The 25363-nt window shown below is 46.9% G+C and overlaps 3 protein-coding genes across 3 annotated transcripts in view; 1 reads left to right on the top strand and 2 right to left on the bottom strand.

The window, feature by feature from the left end:
* Positions 1–25363, bottom strand: part of LOC139372956 (general transcription factor II-I repeat domain-containing protein 2-like) — a 979173-nt gene that overhangs the window by 661382 nt on the left and 292428 nt on the right. The gene's annotated exons all lie outside the window — the stretch shown is intronic.
* LOC139372949 (large ribosomal subunit protein uL16m-like) lies at positions 43–6137 on the bottom strand. The gene is made up of 6 exons (XM_071112840.1): positions 5926–6137; positions 4646–4717; positions 3487–3635; positions 2931–3224; positions 368–569; positions 43–258 (listed from the first exon to the last, which is right to left on the bottom strand). Exons 1-5 carry the CDS (start codon positions 5990–5992, stop codon positions 378–380), a joined length of 774 nt encoding a protein of 257 aa, XP_070968941.1. The 5' UTR covers positions 5993–6137; the 3' UTR covers positions 43–258; positions 368–377.
* LOC139373947 (cotranscriptional regulator ARB2A homolog) lies at positions 15357–20685 on the top strand. Its single transcript, XM_071115030.1, has 3 exons — positions 15357–15671; positions 15774–16279; positions 20439–20685. The coding sequence occupies exons 1-3, from the start codon at positions 15357–15359 to the stop codon at positions 20683–20685; spliced, it is 1068 nt and encodes a 355-aa protein (XP_070971131.1).

Genomic DNA, 25363 nt, shown 5'->3' on the forward strand with positions numbered 1-25363 from the left:
TTAAACAGTCGTTTAAAAACAGAAGATTAGAAGACAAGTATCTTTATTTCCTGATTGGACACCAATCACTGATCTGGTACAGACAAGTAACAGGCTACATTCCAATAAGGGAGTCACACAGAAGGAGAGAATTCTCTACGTGACTGCCAGGATTTTGGCTCCATGGGCTGTGTCTGACATGGCACCCGGGCTCTGGTCAAAAGTAGTGCACCGAATAGGCAGCCATTTTGGCTCCATGGGCTGTGTCTGACATGGCACCTGGACTCTGGTCAAAAGTAGTGCACCGAATAGGGAATAGGCAGCCATTTTGGATGCAAGCCATGTTCCAAAGCGCAGTCAGCTGTTAAAATGTATTTGAGGGCACCACGGAGACTCCCTCACACCCTGCCCGGGTTGTGGAACTTTCCGCTGTACTTCCCGTGGTTGTGGAGGTCAAAGGGGCTGAGGACCCTCCTGACCCCCAGCATGTTGCCCCTGGCGATCCTCTGGAAGGTCCAGGGGTTCTGGTTGTTCTGCTCCATGTCCTGCTGCTCCTGCTGCATGGCTGCCAGGCTCTCTCTAGACACTACCTGGTGGAGAGAGGGGTCAGAGGTTACACTAGGTCACGGTATAGTGTTCCTGCTCCATCGCAGCCAGGTTCTCTCTGCTTACTACCTGGTGGAGGGGGGTCAGAGGTTAGAGGTCAGGTATAGGATTAGAATCAGAGGAAATAATAGACATGTCTTTAGAATCAGATTCATAGTCCTCCCTATAAGGTGGCACGGTAGAATGTAATGAGGTCTATGATGCTATCGCAGTAGAATGTAATGAGGTCTCTGATGCTACCACAGTAGAATGTAACGAGGTCTCTGATGCTACCACAGTAGAATGTAACGAGGTCTCTGATGCTACCACAGTAGAATGTAATGAGGTCTCTGATGCTACAGCAGTAGAATGTAACGAGGTCTCTGATGCTACCGCAGTAGAATGTAATGAGGTCTCTGATGCTACCACAGTAGAATGTAATGAGGTCTATGATGCTATCGCAGTAGAATGTAATGAGGTCTCTGATGCTACCACAGTAGAATGTAACGAGGTCTCTGATGCTACCGCAGTAGAATGTAACGAGGTCTCTGATGCTACCACAGTAGAATGTAATGAGGTCTCTGATTCTACCGCAGTGTAATGTAACGAGGTCTCTGATTCTACCACAGTAGAATGTAATGAGGTCTCTGATGCTACCGCAGTAGAATGTAACGAGGTCTCTGATTCTACCACAGTAGAATGTAACGAGGTCTCTGATGCTACCACAGTAGAATGTAATGAGGTCTCTGATGCTACCACAGTAGAATGTAATGAGGTCTCTGATTCTACCACAGTAGAATGTAATGAGGTCTCTGATGCTACCACAGTAGAATGTAATGAGGTCTCTGATGCTACCACAGTAGAATGTAATAAGGTCTCTGATGCTACCACAGTAGAATGTAACAAGGTCTCTGATTCTACCGCAGTAGAATGTAATGAGGTCTCTGATTCTACCACAGTAGAATGTAACGAGGTCTCTGATGCTACCACAGTATAATGTAACGAGGTCTCTGATGCTACAGCAGTAGAATGTAATGAGGTTTTTACTGATACCACAGTAGAATGTAATGAGCTCTCTGATTCTACCGCAGTAGAATGTAACGAGGTCTCTGATGCTACAGCAGTAGAATGTAATGAGGTTTTTACTGCTACCACAGTAGAATGTAATGAGCTCTCTGATTCTACCGCAGTAGAATGTAATGAGGTCTCTGATGCTACCACAGTAGAATGTAATGAGGTCTCTGATGCTACAGCAGTAGAATGTAATGAGGTCTCTGATGCTACCACAGTAGAATGTAATGAGGTCTCTGATGGTACCACAGTAGAATGTAATGAGGTCTCTGATGCTACCACAGTAGAATGTAATGAGGTCTCTGATGCTACAGCAGTAGAATGTAATGAGGTCTCTGATGCTACCACAGTAGAATGTAATGAGGTCTCTGATGCTACAGCAGTAGAATGTAATGAGGTCTCTGATGCTACAGCAGTAGAATGTAATGAGGTCTCTGATGCTACAGCAGTAGAATGTAATGAGGTCTATGATGCTACCACAGTATAATGTAATGAGCCCTCTGATTCTACCACAGTAGAATGTAATGAGCTCTCTGATTCTACCGCAGTAGAATGTAATGAGGTCTCTGATGCTACCGCAGTAGAATGTAATGAGCTCTCTGATTCTACTACAGTAGAATGTAATGAGCCCTCTGATTCTACCACAGTAGAATGTAACGAGGTCTCTGATTCTACCACAGTAGAATGTAATGAGGTCTCTGATTCTACCACAGTAGAATGTAACGAGGTATCTGATGCTACCACAGTAGAATGTATTGAGGTCTCTGATGCTACCACAGTAGAATGTAATGAGGTCTCTGATGCTACCACAGTAGAATGTAATGAGGTCTCTGATGCTACCACAGTAGAATGTAATGAGGTCTCTGATGCTACCACAGTAGAATGTAATGAGGTCTCTGATGCTACCACAGTAGAATGTAATGAGGTCTCTGATGCTACCACAGTAGAATGTAATGAGGTCTCTGATGCTACCACAGTAGAATGTAATGAGGTCTCTGATTCTACCACAGTAGAATGTAATGAGGTCTCTGATTCTACCACAGTAGAATGTAATAAGGTCTCTGATTCTACCACAGTAGAATGTAACGAGGTCTCTGATGCTACCACAGTAGAATGTAATGAGCTCTCTGATTCTACCACAGTATAATTCAATATCCCAAGCCTAATAGGGAACTAGTTTTTCCCCCCAACATATCCCTGCATTTAGAGGAGCAGCTGCTACTGTGATTGGCCAGCACCACCCCTAGATGTGGCCCTTTTATTAACCCTTTAAGTGTCCCCAGTGGGGAGCTGACCTTGGCAGGGAAGGGCAGTTTCTTGGCCACTTCCTTGAGGATAGGCTCCACCTCGCCCAGTTCCAGCCGTCCCCCAACCTCCACAATCATCCGTCCGTACTTCACCGGTGTGACGTAGTGGTCTATGTTCCCTTTGCCCCCGCCCATCCTCTGGCCCAGGCCCTTCCTGGTGATGGGCTTGTAGGGGGCGTTAATACGCCAGCGGGCGAAGGTGGTGCGAGGGTCCATCCTCCTGTTGATGGTCAGACGCATCATCTCCATGTGACCAAAGTGGAGGTAGCCCCCGCCCAGCGCCTGAGGAGAGGAGGATGATTGGATAAGAAGTGGAGGTAGCCCCGCCCAGCGCCTGAGGAGAGGCGGATGACAGGAGGAAGTTTGAAACAGTGAAGAAATAAATGAACTTTTATCAATCACAGAACAATTCTGGAACATTGACCTTTAGGGGGTTGTTTTGATCAATATAACTACATCCACAGACCCTGATGGGAGATTATTTTAACACCTAACCCTCGTAGGCATGTAGACGGAGTTCTCTGTGTATTCAACACACACTCACCACGATGCCGTACTGTCCCTTGGTGAAGGTGTTGGCTGTCTGGGCTGGTCCCTGGATGTCTCTTAGCTTCTTCATCTCCTTCCTCGCCTTCTTAAAGTTGGGCACCTTGTTCAGAAACTTCAGCTTGGGTCTTTCAGGTAGCACAACCTCTACAGGGGTCACAGAGAGGGGGTCACAGAGAGGGGGTCACAGAGAGGGGGTCACAGAGAGGGGGTCACAGAGAGGGGGTCACAGAGAAGGGGTCACAGAGAAGGGGTCACAGAGAGGGGGTCACAGAGAGGGGGTCACAGAGAAGGGGGTCACAGAGAAGGGGGTCACAGAGAAGGGGTCACAGAGAAGGGGTCACAGAGAGGGGGTCACAGAGAGGGGGTCACAGAGAGGGGTCACGGTAAACAGTATATGGGGTCTGGGTGATCTTGACCTGTAGCCAATGTGTGTGTGCGGTCAGAAACCTTGACGGATATGATGCAATGTTGTTATGATGCAAACTGAATGCTTGACCACCATGACCATCAAACTTGTCGCCATTCTAGATAAGAGGTTCAACACAATGATTCAATCATTCTAGATAAGAGGGGTTCATCAACACAATGCTTCATCCATTCTAGGAAGCCAGTTCAACACAATACTTCATCCATTCTAGGAAGCCAGTTCAACACAATACTTCATCCATTCTAGGAAGCCAGTTCAACACAATGCTTCATCCATTCTAGGAAGCCAGGTCAACACAATGATTAATCCATTCTAGGAAGCCAGGTCAACACAATGCTTCATCCATTCTAGATAAGAGGTTCAACACAATGCTTCATCCATTCTAGGAAGCCAGGTCAACACAATGATTCATCCATTCTAGGAAGCCAGTTCAACACAATGCTTCATACATTCTAGATAAGAGGGGTTCAACACAATGATTCATCCATTCTAGATAAGAGAGGTTCAACACAATGCTTCATCCATTCTAGGAAGCCAGGTCAACACAATGCTTCATCCATTCTAGGTTAGAGGTTCAACACAATGATTCATTCATTCTAGATAAGAGAGGTTCAACACTATGCTTCATCCATTCTAGGAAGCCAGGTCAACACAATGCTTCATCCATTCTAGGAAGCCAGGTCAACTGATTGAATGCTGAAGGTACATGGCAAAGAAAGATGCTTACCGCTGTAGTCTGGAGGCACCTCGTATGTCTTCATCCCAGCAGACAGGACCTTCCGATGACTCTTCAGGACACCTAGACAACAAACAATCATAGTTTTATATTGCTGCTAGCTAGCTAAAGCCGTTAGCTAGAAAGCCCAGCTAATATAATAGTGGCTGCAGGCAGCCAGTCAAGCGTGTTGCAAAAGATTGCAAGAATACAGCATGAGCATTTATTTAAGATCATCAAGCTGGTTGGTTTGTAGGGTAACCATTCACAGCTAGCTAGCTCCTTCTTCGTCTAACTGGTTGGTTTGTAGGGCAACCATTCACAGCTAGCTAGCTCCTTCATCTGGACTGACAGGCTCTCGGCAGGACCGACCCGACAGGCTCTCATCAGGACCGACCCAACAGGCTCTCATCAGGACCGACCCGACAGGCTCTCATCAGGACCGACCCGACAGGCTCTCGGGCCACAGAACGAGCAGTAAAGCTCCTTGGGTTGTACACTCTATGCATTTGTAAACTAAAAGGTGGTCCTGAGTAGAAATTGGAACCATATTACTGCGGCAGCAGCTTTCACTTCTTTCCTACTGATAAACCTTTTGGCCTCAACCACTCTGCCTCCCTTCACATTGTCTTTAATATCATCTGTGAACATATTGGGACACCAGCGATGACTCTACTCAACCAAGCATAAGAACCCGGGACATGACTTTTCATCTTCTTCCCATTAAGCTTTTCCAATTGCATCATCTTCCCTTGATGAGCCTGACAACTACAAAATATTTGCAATCTACCTTTTCTAATGAACCGGGCCAGTTTGACTTCACACCTCTCTCTTTCTCTATGACATTGGTTAGTCGGATAGTGTGTAAATGAAGCCCTGTGGTCTCATCAAACACCATCACGACTTTCCACTACAACACATCACTACTATTGTTTCCTGCCTTGGCCCTCTTTATGCTTTCTTTACTAGACGCTCCATCGTTTCCTGTATCAGGATCTCTCTTCTTCCTGTCTTTCGGACTACAGCCCATTCAGATCCGTGACCCTCATCCTTCCGCTCCAGATCACAACTGACACCAATATTGTTCGGCTGTTGCTTCTCCAATCTTTTCTCCATTTCGTCCACACTACTCGCGTCCATTTCCAACATGAGCTAGTTGTCAAGCCCGCTCTCACACTCAAAACACGGGCCAGTCTTGTCATGTTTTTTGATAAAACAAAGAACATTGAACAGTTTGCAGCGTGACAGGTCTACCCCTCGTCCGCAAACCAGCTACTGTGACAGAACCTTACCTTGGAGCCCCGTGGATCCACCAGTGTTGGCCAATCCGACAAGAGCGGATTTGAATAGAGAAAGCATAGCTGCAAGTTATGACTATTGACTATGTTAGAAATTGATAGTTTGTGTTATCGTCACCATCATTTCAAATAAACAACTATTAAAGGTTACGATAAATAGGTTCGTTCATGAAATCACGCATTGCACAAGGTCACGCCGCTATGAAGTGGGCAAGAATGACTAAGTGCTTCCGGGTTCCAGATTTTTGCAACCCTTCAGAATAAAAGTCCCATAATTAGGGCGAAAATGATGGAAAATGAATATAATTATTAATATATTTTATACTAAGTTATCATACAAAGAATAATTAAAAGTAGTTCTATAAGATCTTATGTCTTAAAAAAAAAATATATATGTCAAGCCTACATGATCAACAATGTTTTTTGTTTGTGTAAGCTGATTGGTCACTCTTTAAGGGCCACAGAACGAGCAGTGACGCTCCTTGGGTTGTACACTCTATGGATTTGTAAACTAGAGGTGGTCCTGAGTAGAAATTGGAACCATATTACTGCGACACAACGACACGACCATTTGTATTATTTTTCACCCAAATTCATTGCGGGACTTTTATTTTAAAGGAAAATCCCTGATGTCACTGCCTTATTCTTGCTGGCGGGAACGATGGTCGCAACAACATCCGGTGCCCTGGTAATATTGCACCGTGTGGAACACATACATGGAATCCAATAGTTCCTATTGACACTTCACCAAAACAGGTGTCCAGAAATTAAACGAGGTTACTTGCTCAGCTGAGATGCATAACAATGATCTGGTTATTCTCGTTTGCTTTATGTCTGTTTAAACTTTATATGATGACCATTGATACATAAGAAACATATTGGGTTAGGGAGCCTTTTTCTTAAATGGGTGTTGGGAATCAGTGGGTATTAAATGGGTATAGGGAATCGGTGGGTGTTAAATGGGTATTGGGAATCAGTGGGTGTTAAATGGGTATAGGGAATCGGTGGGTATTAAATGGGTATTGGGAATCAGTGGGTATTAAATGGGTATTGGGAATCAGTGGGTATTAAATGGGTATTGGGAATCAGTGGGTATTAAATGGGTTTTTGGGAATCCGTGGGTATTAAATGGGTATTGGGAATCGGCGGGAATTAAATGGGTATTGGGAATCAGTGGGTATTAAATGGGTATTGGGAATCAGTGGGTATTGGGAATCAGTGGGTATTAAATGGGTATTGGGAATCGGTGGGTATTAAATGGGTATTGGGAATCAGTGGGTGTTGGGAATCATGCAGCCAGTCAGGTTGTAGTGTATTGGTGATGCAGCCAGTCAGGATGTAGTGTATTGGTGATGCAGCCAGTCAGGTTGTAGTGTAGTGGTGATGCAGCCAGTCAGGTTGTAGTGTAGTGGTGATGCAGCCAGTCAGGTTGTAGTGTATTGGTGATGCAGCCAGTCAGGTTGTAGTGTATTGGTGATGCAGCCAGTCAGGATGTAGTGTATTGGTGATGCAGCCAGTCAGGTTGTAGTGTATTGGTGATGCAGCCAGTCAGGTTGTAGTGTATTGGTGATGCAGCCAGTCAGGTTGTAGTGTATTGGTGATGCAGCCAGTCAGGTTGTAGTGTAGTGGTGATGCAGCCAGTCAGGATGTAGTGTATTGGTGATGCAGCCAGTCAGGTTGTAGTGTAGTGGTTGTAGTGTATTGGTGATGCAGCCAGTCAGGTTGTAGTGTAGTGGTTGTAGTGTATTGGTGATGCAGCCAGTCAGGTTGTAGTGTATTGGTGATGCAGCCAGTCAGGTTGAAGTGTAGTGGTGATGCAGCCAGTCAGGTTGTAGTGTAGTGGTTGTAGTGTATTGGTGATGCAGCCAGTCAGGTTGTAGTGTAGTGGTTGTAGTGTATTGGTGATGCAGCCAGTCAGGTTGTAGTGTAGTGGTGATGCAGCCAGTCAGGTTGTAGTGTAGTGGTTGTAGTGTATTGGTGATGCAGCCAGTCAGGTTGTAGTGTATTGGTGATGCAGCCAGTCAGGTTGTAGTGTATTGGTGATGCAGCCAGTCAGGTTGTAGTGTATTGGTGATGCAGCCAGTCAGGTTGTAGTGTATTGGTGATGCAGCCAGTCAGGTTGTAGTGTATTGGTGATGCAGCCAGTCAGGTTGTAGTGTATTGGTGATGCAGCCAGTCAGGTTGTAGTGTATTGGTGATGCAGCCAGTCAGGATGTAGTGTATTGGTGATGCAGCCAGTCAGGTTGTAGTGTATTGGTGATGCAGCCAGTCAGGTTGTAGTGTAGTGGTTGTAGTGTATTGGTGATGCAGCCAGTCAGGTTGTAGTGTAGTGGTTGTAGTGTATTGGTGATGCAGCCAGTCAGGTTGTAGTGTATTGGTGATGCAGCCAGTCAGGTTGAAGTGTAGTGGTGATGCAGCCAGTCAGGTTGTAGTGTAGTGGTTGTAGTGTATTGGTGATGCAGCCAGTCAGGTTGTAGTGTAGTGGTTGTAGTGTATTGGTGATGCAGCCAGTCAGGTTGTAGTGTAGTGGTGATGCAGCCAGTCAGGTTGTAGTGTAGTGGTTGTAGTGTAGTGGTCAGTGTAGTGCAGCCAGTCAGGTTGTAGTGTATTGGTGATGCAGCCAGTCAGGATGTAGTGTATTGGTGATGCAGCCAGTCAGGTTGTAGTGTATTGGTGATGCAGCCAGTCAGGTTGTAGTGTATTGGTGATGCAGCCAGTCAGGATGTAGTGTATTGGTGATGCAGCCAGTCAGGTTGTAGTGTATTGGTGATGCAGCCAGTCAGGTTGTAGTGTATTGGTGATGCAGCCAGTCAGGATGTAGTGTATTGGTGATGCAGCCAGTCAGGTTGTAGTGTATTGGTGATGCAGCCAGTCAGGATGTAGTGTATTGGTGATGCAGCCAGTCAGGTTGTAGTGTATTGGTGATGCAGCCAGTCAGGTTGTAGTGTATTGGTGATGCAGCCAGTCAGGATGCTCTTGATGGTGCAGTTGTATAACTTTTTTGAGGATTTGAGGAACCATGCCAAATCTTTTCAGTCTCCTGAGGGGGAATAGGCTTTGTCGTGCCCTCTTCACGACTGTCTTGGTGTGTTTGGACCATTCTAGTTTGTTGGTGATGTGGACACCAAGGAACTTGAAGGTCTCAACCTGCTCCACTACAGCCCCGTCGATGAGAATGGGAGAGTGCTCGGTCTTCAATCATCTCCTTAGTCTTGGTTACATTGAGGGATAGGTTGTTATTCTGGCACCACACGGCCAGGTCTCTGACCTCCTCCCTATAGGCTGTCTCACTTATTGATGGTGTTGGAGTCGTGCTTGGCCACGCAGTCGTGGGTGAACAGGGAGTACAGGAGGGGACTGAGCACGCACCCCCGAGGGGGCCCCCGTGTTGAGGTCAGCATGGCAGATGTGTTGTTACCTACCCTTACCACCTGGGGGCGGCCCGTCAGGAAGTCCAGGATCCAGTTGCAGAGGGAAGTGTTTAGTCCCAGGGTCCTTAGCTTAGTGATGAGCTTTGATGGCACTATGGTGTTGAACGCTGAGCTGTAGTCAACGAATAGCGTTCTCACGTAGGTGTTCCTTTTGTCCAGGTGGGAAAGGGCAGTGTGGAGTGCAATAGAAATTGCATCACCTGTGGATCTGTTGGGGCGGTATGCAAATTGGAGTGGGTCTAGGGTTTTTAGGATAATGGTGTTGATGTGAGCCATGACCAGCATTTCCAAGCACTTCATGGCTACAGACGTGAGTGCTACGGGGCGGTAGTCATTTAGGCAGGTTACCTTAGTGTTTTTGGCCACAGGGACTATGGTGGTCTGCTTGAAACATGTAGGTATTACAGACTCAGACAGGGAGAGGTTGAAAATGTCAGTTTAGACACTTGCCAGTTGGTCAGCGCATGCTCGGAGTACACGTCCTAGTAATCCGTCTGGCCCTGCGGCCTTGTGAATGTTGACCTGTTTAAAGGTCTTACTCACATCGGCTACGGATAGCGTGATCACACAGTCATCCGGAACAGCTGATGCTCTCATGCCTGCTTCAGTGTTGCTTTCCTCGAAGCGAGCATAGAGTAATTCCTGTTAGTGAGCATTTCTCTTTTGCCAAAGTAATCCGTCCACCTGACAGGTGTGGCATATCAAGAAGCTGATTAAACAGCAAGATCATTAAACAGGTGTACCTTGGGCTGGGGACAGTAAAAGGCCACTAAAATGTGCAGTTTTGTCACCCAACACAATGCCACAGATGTCTGTAGTTTTGAGGGAGCGTGCAATTGGCATGCTGACTGCAGGAATGTCCACCAGAGCTGTGGCCAGATAATTTAATATTAATTTCTCTACCACAGCAGAAAAAAACATAATTTTAGAGATTTGGCAGTACATCCTACCGGCCTCACAACCGCAGACCACGTGTAACCGCGCCAGGCCAGGACCTCCACATTCGGCTTCTTCACCTGCGGGACCGTCTGAGACCAGCCACCTGGACAGCTGATGGAACTGAAGAGTATTTCTGGCTGTAATAAAGCCCTGTTGTGGGGATAAATCTCATTCTGATTGGTTGGTCCTGGCTCCCAAGTGGGTGGGCCAATGCCCTCCCAGGCCCACTCATGCCAGTGCCCCTGCCCAATCATGTAAAATGCATAGATTGTTTTCAGACCAGGCGTATTTATCCTGGTAGCGGGAACCCTTTCTAGTCCGTCATGCTCTCTGACCACAACACCTCTCATCAACCACTCCTTGACCTTGTCCCTAATCTATGACCTCTGACCCTGTGTTCCTGCAGTGGCACCCGGAGGTCCGACCCCCTGTATGACAGCAGGGGTAGACAGACAAGTAGACGGATCAACACGGCGAAAGGTCATTTGGATACAAGCCACCAAACATCTTCACACACGCTCACAGCACCCGGCAGACATAGAGAAAGATCTAGCAACATGCAAAAAAAATGATATTTAACTCACATACTTCATAATACGTTCATGGTGGAACAATTGCCAATGTGTGGATAAAGATGGCAATCGTGAAATGGCCATATCATATTGCTCAGTAATAAATAGTGTGGATAAAGATGGCCGTCCTGAAATGGCCATATCATATTGCTCAGTAATAAATAGTGTGGATAAAGATGGCCGTCCTGAAATGGCCATATCATATTGCTCAGTAATAAATAGTGTGGATAAAGATGGCCGTCCTGAAATGGCCATATCATATTGCTCAGTAATAAATAGTGTGGATAAAGATGGCCGTCCTGAAATGGCCATATCATATTGCTCAGTAATAAATAGTGTGGATAAAGATGGCCGTCCTGAAATGGCCATATCATATTGCTCAGTAATAAATAGTGTGAATTAAGTGTACAATAAAACGTAATATTTTTAATAAAAGCATCTCTGTGTGGTTGAAGCTTGTTATCTCTAAGTTAAACATAACATTTAAAAAATAAATTAAAAAAAAAGCATATATTTGTATCTTGTGACTGATTATGTCACGCGCCATTTCCATGCCATTCGCGCACTATGTCATGCACCTTGACCTATAGATGGGGGTTGAGTCGTCGCGTCGTCGCTTTTCGTTTGTAGCTTCCATCTGTCAAAGCATCATCGGAGCGGTCATTACTAATATTCAGTCGAGAGTAAAGTAACGTTTAGTGCCTTTTCTCATTGGCTTCTTTGGGTTATTGGATACAACTGGTCGCCAGAACGCATTCAGCGACTGTTTTTGGCTGACGAGTGCCACAAACGCATCACTTTAGCCAGGTATGTTTTGGTGAGGAGGGATGCTATTAGCCAGTAGCCATGGTGATAAATGAACTGATAAATCCAATGCAAAAATAAATCCTAGTTTAAATAAATGGTAATGCAAACCGTTTGACCTGTTATTGGTTAGGATATACACTGGGGTTCCAAATTATTGACACCCTTGGTTAGGATATACAGTGGGGTCCCAAATTATTGACACCCTTGGTTAGGATATACAGTGGGGTCCCAAATTATTGACACCCTTGGTTAGGATATACACTGGGGTTCCAAATTATTGACACCCTTGGTTAGGATATACAGTGGGGTCCCAAATTATTGACACCCTTGGTTAGGATATACAGTGGGGTCCCAAATTATTGACACCCTTGGTTAGGATATACAGTGGGGTCCCAAATTATTGACACCCTTGGTTAGGATATACAGTGGGGTCCCAAATTATTGACACCCTTGGTTAGGATATACACTGGGGTCCCAAATTATTGACACCCTTGGTTAGGATATACAGTGGGGTCCCAAATTATTGACACCCTTGGTTAGGATATACAGCGTGGTTCCAAATTATTGACACCCTTGGTTAGGATATACAGTGTGGTTCCAAATTATTGACACCCTTGGTTAGGATATACAGTGGGGTTCCAAATTATTGACACCCTTGGTTAGGATATACAGTGGGGTTCCAAATTATTGACACCCTTGGTTAGGATATACAGTGGGGTCCCAAATGATTGACACCCTTGGTAAAGATGAGAGAAAAAAGGACTGTATGAAATGTGTTTATGAACTGCCCTCTGCAATTCAAAACAAATGTTTTCAATGGGGATTTTAAGTCCGGAGACTGAGATGGGGTTTTTAAGTCCGGAGACTGAGAGCCTTTCAATGGGTTTTTAAGTCCGGAGACTGAGATGGCCTTTCAATGGGGTTTTTAAGTCCGGAGACTGAGATGGGGTTTTTAAGTCCGGAGACTGAGATGGGGTTTTTAAGTCCGGAGACTGAGATGGCCATTGCAAAATGTTGATTTTTGGTGGCCAATTAACAATTTCTTTGTGGATTTTTGTGTGTGCTTGGGGTTATTGTCTTACTGGAAGATCCACTTGGGGACAAGTTTCAGCTACCTGACAGAGGCAACCAGTTCTTTGGGGCTAAAATGTCCTGGTACTTGGTAGAGTTCATGATGCCGTTGACCTTAACAAAGGCCACAGGACCAGCGGAAGCATCCGGAGCCCCAGGACCAGCGGAAGCATCCGGAGCCCCGGGACCAGCGGAAGCATCCGGAGCCCCGGGACCAGCGGAAGCATCCGGAGCCCCGGGACCAGCGGAAGCATCCGGAGCCCCGGGACCAGCGGAAGCATCCGGAGCCCCGGGACCAGCGGAAGCATCCGGAGCCCCGGGACCAGCGGAAGCATCCGGAGCCCCGGGACCAGCGGAAGCATCCGGAGCCCCGGGACCAGCGGAAGCATCCGAAGCCCCGGGACCAGCGGAAGCATCCGGAGCCCCGGGACCAGCGGAAGCATCCGGAGCCCCGGGACCAGCGGAAGCATCCGGAGCCCCGGGACCAGCGGAAGCATCCGGAGCCCCGGGACCAGCGGAAGCATCCGGAGCCCCGGGACCAGCGGAAGCATCCGGAGCCCCGGGACCGGCGGAAGCATCGGGAGCCCCGGGACCGGCAGAGGCAGAACGGCCCCCATAACATCAAAGATCCAGCACCATATTCCACAGTAGGTAATGGGGTTATTCTCTGCTCATACATCCTGATTTGGACACCAAACACACCGCTGGTCTGCGTGGACAAAGAGCTCTATTTACAGGTGATCTGACCCAAAGCACCAGGTTCCAATCCAAGTGGCGTTTAGAAAACTCCAGCCGTTTACATTTGTTGGATGACATGAATAGAGAGCTCTTTAGCCACACACCAATGGAACAGTTGTATTAGCATAACATTATATAATTACCCCCCAAAAATCACAGCGTACAATATAGCTCAGTGTTTGTATAATTTAATACAGTCATTTCTGCTCATCTTTATCAAGGGTGTCAATCATTTGGAAGCCCACTGTGTCTATTACATGAAATGTAAAATGATCCCCGAAAACAAATAACAATGTGCTTACTTCCTCAATACTCCCAGGCTAGAGACTAACGGGATCAGATAGCCCTTCCTCAATACTCCCAGGCTAGAGACTAACGGGATCAGATAGCTCTCCCTCAATACTCCCAGGCTAGAGACTAACGGGATCAGATAGCCCTTCCTAAATACTCCCAGGCTAGAGACTAACGGGATCAGATAGCCCTTCCTTAATACTCCCAGGCTAGAGACTAACGGGATCAGATAGCCCTTCCTCAATACTCCCAGGCTAGAGACTAACGGGATCAGATAGCCCTTCCTTAATACTCCCAGGCTAGAGACTAACGGGATCAGATAGCCCTTCCTAAATACTCCCAGGCTAGAGACTAACGGGATCAGATAGCCCTTCCTAAATACTCCCAGGCTAGAGACTAACGGGATCAGATAGCCCTTCCTTAATACTCCCAGGCTAGAGACTAACGGGATCAGATAGCCCTTCCTCAATACTCCCAGGCTAGAGACTAACGGGATCAGATAGCCCTTCCTTAATACTCCTAGGCTAGAGACTAACGGGATCAGATAGCCCTTCCTCAATACTCCCAGGCTAGAGACTAACGGGATCAGATAGCCCTTCCTCAATACTCCCAGGCTAGAGACTAACGGGATCAGATAGCCCTTCCTCAATACTCCCAGGCTAGAGACTAACGGGATCAGATAGCCCTTCCTCAATACTCCCAGGCTAGAGACTAACGGGATCAGATAGCCCTTCCTCAATACTCCCAGGCTAGAGACTAACGGGATCAGATAGCCCTTCCTCAATACTCCCAGGCTAGAGACTAACGGGATCAGATAGCCCTTCCTCAATACTCCCAGGCTAGAGACTAACGGGATCAGATAGCCCTTCCTCAATACTCCCAGGCTAGAGACTAACAGGATCAGATAGCCCTTCCTCAATACTCCCAGGCTAGAGACTAACGGGATCAGATAGCCCTCCCTCAATACTCCCAGGCTAGAGACTAACGGGATCAGATAGCCCTTCCTCAATACTCCCAGGCTAGAGACTAACGGGATCAGATAGCCCTTCCTCAATACTCCCAGGCTAGAGACTAACGGGATCAGATAGCCCTCCCTCAATACTCCCAGGCTAGAGACTAACGGGATCAGATAGCCCTTCCTCAATACTCCCAGGCTAGAGACTAACGGGATCAGATAGCCCTTCCTCAATACTCCCAGGCTAGAGACTAACGGGATCAGATAGCCCTTCCTCAATACTCCCAGGCTAGAGACTAACGGGATCAGATAGCCCTTCCTTAATACTCCCAGGCTAGAGACTAACGGGATCAGATAGCCCTTCCTCAATACTCCCAGGCTAGAGACTAACGGGATCAGATAGCCCTTCCTCAATACTCCCAGGCTAGAGACTAACGGGATCAGATAGCCCTTCCTCAATACTCCCAGGCTAGAGACTAACGGGATCAGATAGCCCTCCCTCAATACTCCCAGGCCAGAGACTAACGGGATCAGATAGCCCTTCCTCAATACTCCCAGGCTAGAGACTAACGGGATCAGTTGGCCCAGTGTTTGACATCTCTCTTTATGCTTTGCGCCAGGATGGAGTTAATATTGGACACCGCTAAGAGCCAGGGTCAGACCCAGAGCCAGGGGGGTCAGACTGTCTCCCCTCCCTCAATCTTCCCCTATCGCTTCACCTCGGACGGGCGTCTGTGTCACCGGGTCACCCAGGAGCCCTTCATGTTCCAGCGGAGCTGTGACCCAGACGCCGCCCAGAGAGAGGACCAGGCCTTATGTCTCCACATCACCCAACACGTTCACTCTCTCCTGGAGGAGCAGCTGCACCTCTTCAGGCTCTACCTCCCACCCCTCAGCAAGGAGCTCTACCTCCCTCCTCCACCCCACAGCAAGGGGGTCTACCTCCCTCCTCCATCTCTCAGCAAGGGGGTCTACCTCCCTCCTCCATCTCTCAGCAAGGAGGTCTACCTCCCTCCTCCACCAGAGCATCAGGGGCAGGGGGACCACAGGGTCTACTTTAGCCCCCACCGAGGAGCCCCCAGCCAGGGCTACGTGTACCTCTCCCCTGGGGCCCTGGAGAGCCCTGCCACCCTGTTGGTGGTGGTCCAGGACCGGGGAACGATGCGCTGCGGGCTGTGGAGCTGGAGGGCTGCTGCCAGCCGAGGTCTGGAAAGAGGCAGCATGATCCCCTACGTGAAGAGGGTCCTAGAAGAGGGCAGCTCTGTCCTCCTGATGAACCCCAACCAGGGAGGAGGTGTTGGGGAGACTCCGGAGGAGCACGTTCACCGTGTCTGGGACCTCCTGGTGTCGCGCTGCGTCTCCCGGCGTGTCGTCGTGGTAGCGCACGGTTACGGAGGCCTGGCGTTCGTGGACCTGCTGTGCCGACGCCCACAACAAGTGGTGGGGCAGGTGTGGGCGGCGGCCTTCCTGGACTCCTCCCACAGCCTGTGGCACCAGCAGTTGGACGCGGTGGGCCGGGAGTGGCTGAGGACACGCTCTAGGAGGTGGGTTGATGTCTTTATATAACCAGGGAAGTCAGGACACGCTCTAGGAGGTGGGTTGATGTCTTTATATAACCAGGGAAGTCAGGACACGCTCTAGGAGGTGGGTTGATGTCTTTATATAACCAGGGAAGTCAGGACACGCTCTAGGAGGTGGGTTGATGTCTTTATATAACCAGGGAAGTCAGGACACGCTCTAGGAGGTGGGTTGATGTCTTTATATAACCAGGGAAGTCAGGACACGCTCTAGGAGGTGGGTTGATGTCTTTATATAACCAGGGAAGTCAGGAAACACTCTAGGAGGTGTCTTTATATAACCAGGGAAGTCAGGAAACACTCTAGGAGGTGTCTTTATATAACCAGGGAAGTCAGGACACACTCCAGGAGGTGGGTTGATGTCTTTATATAACCAGGGAAGTCAGGACACGCTCTAGGAGGTGGGTTGATGTCTTTATATAACCAGGGAAGTCGGGACACGCTCTAGGAGGCGGGTTGATGTCTTTATATAACCAGGGAAGTCGGGACACGCTCTAGGAGGTGGGTTGGTGTCTTTATATAACCAGGGAAGTCAGGACACGCTCTAGGAGGTGGGTTGATGTCTCTATATAACCAGGGAAGTCGGGACACGCTCTAGGAGGTGGGTTGATGTCTTTATATAACCAGGGAAGTCAGGAAACACTCTAGGAGGTGTCTTTATATAACCAGGGAAGTCAGGACACACTCCAGGAGGTGGGTTGATGTCTTTATATAACCAGGGAAGTCAGGACACGCTCTAGGAGGTGTCTTTATATAACCAGGGAAGTCAGGACACGCTCCAGGAGGTGGGTTGATGTCTTTATATAACCAGGGAAGTCAGGACACGCTCTAGGAGGTGGGTTGATGTCTTTATATAACCAGGGAAGTCGGGACACGCTCTAGGAGGCGGGTTGATGTCTTTATATAACCAGGGAAGTCGGGACACGCTCTAGGAGGTGGGTTGATGTCTTTATATAACCAGGGAAGTCAGGACACGCTCTAGGAGGTGGGTTGATGTCTTTATATAACCAGGGAAGTCGGGACACGCTCTAGGAGGCGGGTTGATGTCTTTATATAACCAGGGAAGTCGGGACACGCTCTAGGAGGTGGGTTGATGTCTCTATATAACCAGGGAAGTCGGGACACGCTCTAGGAGGTGGGTTGATGTCTTTATATAACCAGGGAAGTCAGGAAACACTCTAGGAGGTGTCTTTATATAACCAGGGAAGTCAGGACACACTCCAGGAGGTGGGTTGATGTCTTTATATAACCAGGGAAGTCAGGACACGCTCTAGGAGGTGTCTTTATATAACCAGGGAAGTCAGGACACGCTCCAGGAGGTGGGTTGATGTCTTTATATAACCAGGGAAGTCAGGACACGCTCTAGGAGGTGGGTTGATGTCTTTATATAACCAGGGAAGTCGGGACACGCTCTAGGAGGCGGGTTGATGTCTTTATATAACCAGGGAAGTCGGGACACGCTCTAGGAGGTGGGTTGATGTCTTTATATAACCAGGGAAGTCAGGACACGCTCTAGGAGGTGGGTTGATGTCTTTATATAACCAGGGAAGTCGGGACACGCTCTAGGAGGCGGGTTGATGTCTTTATATAACCAGGGAAGTCGGGACACGCTCTAGGAGGTGGGTTGATGTCTCTATATAACCAGGGAAGTCGGGACACGCTCTAGGAGGTGGGTTGATGTCTTTATATAACCAGGGAAGTCAGGAAACACTCTAGGAGGTGTCTTTATATAACCAGGGAAGTCAGGACACACTCCAGGAGGTGGGTTGATGTCTTTATATAACCAGGGAAGTCAGGACACGCTCTAGGAGGTGGGTTGATGTCTTTATATAACCAGGGAAGTCAGGACACGCTCTAGGAGGTGTCTTTATATAACCAGGGAAGTCAGGACACGCTCCAGGAGGTGGGTTGATGTCTTTATATAACCAGGGAAGTCAGGACACGCTCTAGGAGGTGGGTTGATGTCTTTATATAACCAGGGAAGTCAGGACACGCTCTAGGAGGTGGGTTGGTGTCTTTATATAACCAGGGAAGTCAGGACACGCTCTAGGAGGTGGGTTGATGTCTCTATATAACCAGGGAAGTCGGGACACGCTCTAGGAGGTGGGTTGATGTCTTTATATAACCAGGGAAGTCAGGAAACACTCTAGGAGGTGTCTTTATATAACCAGGGAAGTCAGGACACACTCCAGGAGGTGGGTTGATGTCTTTATATAACCAGGGAAGTCAGGACACGCTCTAGGAGGTGTCTTTATATAACCAGGGAAGTCAGGACACGCTCCAGGAGGTGGGTTGATGTCTTTATATAACCAGGGAAGTCAGGACACGCTCTAGGAGGTGGGTTGATGTCTTTATATAACCAGGGAAGTCGGGACACGCTCTAGGAGGCGGGTTGATGTCTTTATATAACCAGGGAAGTCGGGACACGCTCTAGGAGGTGGGTTGATGTCTTTATATAACCAGGGAAGTCAGGACACGCTCTAGGAGGTGGGTTGATGTCTTTATATAACCAGGGAAGTCGGGACACGCTCTAGGAGGCGGGTTGATGTCTTTATATAACCAGGGAAGTCGGGACACGCTCTAGGAGGTGGGTTGATGTCTCTATATAACCAGGGAAGTCGGGACACGCTCTAGGAGGTGGGTTGATGTCTTTATATAACCAGGGAAGTCAGGAAACACTCTAGGAGGTGTCTTTATATAACCAGGGAAGTCAGGACACACTCCAGGAGGTGGGTTGATGTCTTTATATAACCAGGGAAGTCAGGACACGCTCTAGGAGGTGTCTTTATATAACCAGGGAAGTCAGGACACGCTCCAGGAGGTGGGTTGATGTCTTTATATAACCAGGGAAGTCAGGACACGCTCTAGGAGGTGGGTTGATGTCTTTATATAACCAGGGAAGTCGGGACACGCTCTAGGAGGCGGGTTGATGTCTTTATATAACCAGGGAAGTCGGGACACGCTCTAGGAGGTGGGTTGATGTCTTTATATAACCAGGGAAGTCAGGACACGCTCTAGGAGGTGGGTTGATGTCTTTATATAACCAGGGAAGTCGGGACACGCTCTAGGAGGCGGGTTGATGTCTTTATATAACCAGGGAAGTCGGGACACGCTCTAGGAGGTGGGTTGATGTCTCTATATAACCAGGGAAGTCGGGACACGCTCTAGGAGGTGGGTTGATGTCTTTATATAACCAGGGAAGTCAGGAAACACTCTAGGAGGTGTCTTTATATAACCAGGGAAGTCAGGACACACTCCAGGAGGTGGGTTGATGTCTTTATATAACCAGGGAAGTCAGGACACGCTCTAGGAGGTGGGTTGATGTCTTTATATAACCAGGGAAGTCAGGACACGCTCTAGGAGGTGTCTTTATATAACCAGGGAAGTCAGGACACGCTCCAGGAGGTGGGTTGATGTCTTTATATAACCAGGGAAGTCAGGACACGCTCTAGGAGGTGGGTTGATGTCTTTATATAACCAGGGAAGTCAGGACACGCTCTAGGAGGTGGGTTGGTGTCTTTATATAACCAGGGAAGTCAGGACACGCTCTAGGAGGTGGGTTGATGTCTCTATATAACCAGGGAAGTCGGGACACGCTCTAGGAGGTGGGTTGATGTCTTTATATAACCAGGGAAGTCAGGAAACACTCTAGGAGGTGTCTTTATATAACCAGGGAAGTCAGGACACACTCCAGGAGGTGGGTTGATGTCTTTATATAACCAGGGAAGTCAGGACACGCTCTAGGAGGTGGGTTGATGTCTTTATATAACCAGGGAAGTCAGGACACGCTCTAGGAGGTGTCTTTATATAACCAGGGAAGTCAGGACACGCTCCAGGAGGTGGGTTGATGTCTTTATATAACCAGGGAAGTCAGGACACGCTCTAGGAGGTGGGTTGATGTCTTTATATAACCAGGGAAGTCGGGACACGCTCTAGGAGGTGGGTTGGTGTCTTTATATAACCAGGGAAGTCAGGACACGCTCTAGGAGGTGGGTTGGTGTCTTTATATAACCAGGGAAGTCAGGACACGCTCCAGGAGGTGGGTTGGTGTCTTTATATAACCAGGGAAGTAATTGACAATATATTCTCTTTTACATTGCACATTACATAACATGTTGCCTTTTAGGTGGGTACTGAGCTCCAAGCCCCTGAACCAGCCGGTGGGGTCGCTGAAAGCAGGATGCCCTCAGATGTCAGCTGGGACACAGAGTCATGACGCGGCTCCATCTGTCTGCATGGAGTCTGTGTTCAGGTTCTTCTCCAAAACGCTGAGTCCTAAACCACCCACCACCTTCAGTATGGTGACCCGCAGCAAGGGCACAGTGGGACAGATCAGACCTCACAACGGGAGAGGCATCACCAGGCCTTATTGACAGCACCAGTGGGACAGATCAGACCTCACAACGGGAGAGGCATCACCAGGCCTTATTGACAGCACCAGTGGGACAGATCAGACCTCACAACGGGAGAGGCATCACCAGGCCTTATTGACAGCACCAGTGGGACAGATCAGACCTCACAACGGGAGAGGCATCACCAGGCCTTATTGACAGCACCAGTGGGACAGATCAGACCTCACAGCGGGAGAGGCATCACCAGGCCTTACTGACAGCACCAGTGGGACAGATCAGACCTCACAACGGGAGAGGCATCACCAGGCCTTATTGACAGCACCAGTGGGACAGATCAGACCTCACAGCGGGAGAGGCATCACCAGGCCTTACTGACAGCACCAGTGGGACAGATCAGACCTCACAACGGGAGAGGCATCGCCAGGCCTTACTGACAGCACCAGTGGGACAGATCAGACCTCACAACGGGAGAGGCATCACCAGGCCTTACTGACAGCACCAGTGGGACAGATCAGACCTCACAACGGGAGAGGCATCGCCAGGCCTTATTGACAGCACCAGTGGGACAGATCAGACCTCACAGCGGGAGAGGCATCACCAGGCCTTACTGACAGCACCAGTGGGACAGATCAGACCTCACAACGGGAGAGGCATCACCAGGCCTTACTGACAGCACCAGTGGGACAGATCAGACCTCACAACGGGAGAGGCATCACCAGGCCTTACTGACAGCACCAGTGAAGTACAGGAGTACAGTGGGAATTTAGTATTTATCTTACGGTCAGAAAGACACGTGTCTAATTCACGCGAATACATTTTCCTGGACTCTGGATGAGGTCATCCTAAATATTTAGTTTAATTTTGTTAAGACACTCCAGGCCCTCCTAAATATTTAGTGTCATTTTGTTAAGACACTCCAGGTCATCCTAAATATTTAGTGTCATTTTGTTAAGACACTCCAGGTCCTCCTAAATATTTAGTGTAATTTTGTTAAGACACTCCAGGTCATCCTAAATATTTAGTGTCATTTTGTTAAGACACACCAGGTCCTCCTAAATATTTAGTGTCATTTTGTTAAGACACTCCAGGTCCTCCTAAATATTTAGTGTCATTTTGTTAAGACACTCCAGGTCCTCCTAAATATTTAGTGTCATTTTGTTAAGACACTCCAGGTCCTCCTAAATATTTAGTGTCATTTTGTTAAGACACTCCAGGTCCTCCTAAATATTTAGTGTCATTTTGTTAAGACACACCAGGTCATCCTAAATATTTAGTGTCATTTTGTTAAGACACTCCAGGTCCTCCTAAATATTTAGTGTCATTTTGTTAAGACACTCCAGGTCCTCCTAAATATTTAGTGTCATTTTGTTAAGACACTCCAGGTCATCCTAAATATTTAGTGTCATTTTGTTAAGACACTCCAGGTCATCCTAAATATTTAGTTTCATTTTGTTAAGACACTCCAGGTCATCCTAAATATTTAGTTTAATTTTGTTAAGACACACCAGGTCATCCTAAATATTTAGTGTCATTTTGTTAAGACACTCCAGGTCCTCCTAAATATTTAGTTTCATTTTGTTAAGACACTCCAGGTCATCCTAAATATTTAGTTTCATTTTGTTAAGACACTCCAGGGTCGGACTTGTCGACAGCAGATTGTGGATAAATACTTTTTTTCATCTTACTATCTGTAAAATACTAAAGACATTTATGTAAAATGCATTTTTTTTGGCACATTTATACAAATAAAATGTTATCTAGAATAAAAAATGTACCGCATTTATCAACAATTCCCTCTGGGTAATATATCTCATGGTAACCACACAACTCTGGGTAATATATCTCATGGTAACCACACAACTCTGGGTAATATATCTCATGGTAACCACACAACTCTGGGTAATATATCTCACGGTAACCACACAACTCTGGGTAATATATCTCACGGTAACCACACAACTCTGGGTAATATATCTCATGGTAACCACACAACTCTGGGTAATATATCTCATGGTAACCACACAACTCTGGGTAATATATCTCACGGTAACCACACAACTCTGGGTAATATATCTCACGGTAACCACACAACTCTGGGCAATATATCTCATGGTAACCACACAACTCTGGGTAATATATCTCATGGTAACCACACAACTCTGGGTAATATATCTCATGGTAACCACACAACTCTGGGTAATATATCTCATGGTAACCACACAACTCTGGGTAATATATCTCATGGTAACCACACAACTCTGGGTAATATATCTCACGGTAACCACACAACTCTGGGTAATATATCTCACGGTAACCACACAACTCTGGGTAATATATCTCATGGTAACCACACAACTCTGGGTAATATATCTCATGGTAACCACACAACTCTGGGTAATATATCTAAAGGTCACCACACAACTCTGGGTAATATATCTCATGGTAACCACACAACTCTGGGTAATATATCTCATGGTAACCACACAACTCTGGGTAATATATCTCACGGTAACCACACAACTCTGGGTAATATATCTCATGGTAACCACACAACTCTGGGTAATATATCTCATGGTAACCACACAACTCTGGGTAATATATCTCATGGTAACCACACAACTCTGGGTAATATATCTCATGGTAACCACACAACTCTGGGCAATATATCTCATGGTAACCACACAACTCTGGGTAATATATCTCATGGTAACCACACAACTCTGGGTAATATATCTCATGGTAACCACACAACTCTGGGTAATATATCTCATGGTAACCACACAACTCTGGGTAATATATCTCACGGTAACCACACAACTCTGGGTAATATATCTCATGGTAACCACACAACTCTGGGTAATATATCTCATGGTAACCACACAACTCTGGGGAAGTCTGGGTAATATATCTCATGGTAACCACACAACTCTGGGTAATATATCTCATGGTAACCACACAACTCTGGGGAAGTCTGGGTAATATATCTCATGGTAACCACACAACTCTGGGTAATATATCTCATGGTAACCACACAACTCTGGGGAAGTCTGGGTAATATATCTCATGGTAACCACACAACTCTGGGTAATATATCTCATGGTAACCACACAACTCTGGGTAATATATCTCATGGTAACCACACAACTCTGGGTAATATATCTCACGGTAACCACACAACTCTGGGTAATATATCTCACGGTAACCACACAACTCTGGGTAATATATCTCACGGTAACCACACAACTCTGGGTAATATATCTCATGGTAACCACACAACTCTGGGTAATATATCTCACGGTAACCACACAACTCTGGGTAATATATCTCATGGTAACCACACAACTCTGGGTAGTATATCTCACGGTAACCACACAACTCTGGGTAATATATCTCATGGTAACCACACAACTCTGGGTAATATATCTCATGGTAACCACACAACTCTGGGTAATATATCTCACGGTAACCACACAACTCTGGGTAATATATCTCATGGTAACCACACAACTCTGGGTAGTATATCTCACGGTAACCACACAACTCTGGGTAATATATCTCATGGTAACCACACAACTCTGGGCAATATATCTCATGGTAACCACACAACTCTGGGTAATATATCTCACGGTAACCACACAACTCTGGGTAATATATCTCATGGTGACCACACAACTCTGGGTAATATATCTCATGGTAACCACACAACTCTGGGTAATATATCTCACGGTAACCACACAACTCTGGGTAATATATCTCACGGTAACCACACAACTCTGGGTAATATATCTCATGGTAACCACACAACTCTGGGTAATATATCTCATGGTAACCACACAACTCTGGGTAATATATCTCATGGTAACCACACAACTCTGGGTAATATATCTCATGGTAACCACACAACTCTGGGTAATATATCTCATGGTAACCACACAACTCTGGGTAATATATCTCATGGTAACCACACAACTCTGGGTAATATATCTCATGGTAACCACACAACTCTGGGTAGTATATCTCATGGTAACCACACAACTCTGGGTAATATATCTCATGGTAACCACACAACTCTGGGTAGTATATCTCATGGTAACCACACAACTCTGGGTAATATATCTAAAGGTCACCACACAACTCTGGGTAATATATCTAAAGGTCACCACACAACTCTGGGTAATATATCTCATGGTAACCACACAACTCTGGGTAATATATCTCATGGTAACCACACAACTCTGGGTAATATATCTCATGGTAACCACACAACTCTGGGTAATATATCTCATGGTAACCACACAACTCTGGGTAATATATCTAAAGGTCACCACACAACTCTGGGTAATATATCTCATGGTAACCACACAACTCTGGGTAATATATCTCACGGTAACCACACAACTCTGGGTAATATATCTCATGGTAACCACACAACTCTGGGTAATATATCTCATGGTAACCACACAACTCTGGGTAATATATCTCATGGTAACCACACAACTCTGGGTAATATATCTCATGGTAACCACACAACTCTGGGTAATATATCTCACGGTAACCACACAACTCTGGGTAATATATCTCATGGTAACCACACAACTCTGGGTAATATATCTCATGGTAACCACACAACTCTGGGGAAGTCTGGGTAATATATCTCATGGTAACCACACAACTCTGGGTAATATATCTCATGGTAACC

This window comes from Oncorhynchus clarkii, chromosome 18 (assembly GCF_045791955.1).
Source record: "Oncorhynchus clarkii lewisi isolate Uvic-CL-2024 chromosome 18, UVic_Ocla_1.0, whole genome shotgun sequence".
NCBI lineage: Eukaryota > Metazoa > Chordata > Actinopteri > Salmoniformes > Salmonidae > Oncorhynchus > Oncorhynchus clarkii.

What these genes read in the sequence shown, in the direction of transcription:
- LOC139372949 (XM_071112840.1), bottom strand. Translation starts at nt 5,992, where the DNA reads ATGCTTTCTCTATTCAAATCCGCTCTTGTCGGATTGGCCAACACTGGT. An exon ending in TGGATCCACGGGGCTCCAAG is followed by an intron (nt 4,718 to 5,925) that starts GTAAGGTTCTGT and finishes TTTGTTGTCTAG; the next exon opens with GTGTCCTGAAGAGTCATCGG. An exon ending in AGGGACAGTACGGCATCGTG is followed by an intron (nt 3,225 to 3,486) that starts GTGAGTGTGTGT and finishes TCCTCTCCTCAG; the next exon opens with GCGCTGGGCGGGGGCTACCT.
- LOC139373947 (XM_071115030.1), top strand. Translation starts at nt 15,357, where the DNA reads ATGGAGTTAATATTGGACACCGCTAAGAGCCAGGGTCAGACCCAGAGC. An exon ending in CTCCACCCCACAGCAAGGGG is followed by an intron (nt 15,672 to 15,773) that starts GTCTACCTCCCT and finishes CATCAGGGGCAG; the next exon opens with GGGGACCACAGGGTCTACTT. An exon ending in CTGAGGACACGCTCTAGGAG is followed by an intron (nt 16,280 to 20,438) that starts GTGGGTTGATGT and finishes GTTGCCTTTTAG; the next exon opens with GTGGGTACTGAGCTCCAAGC.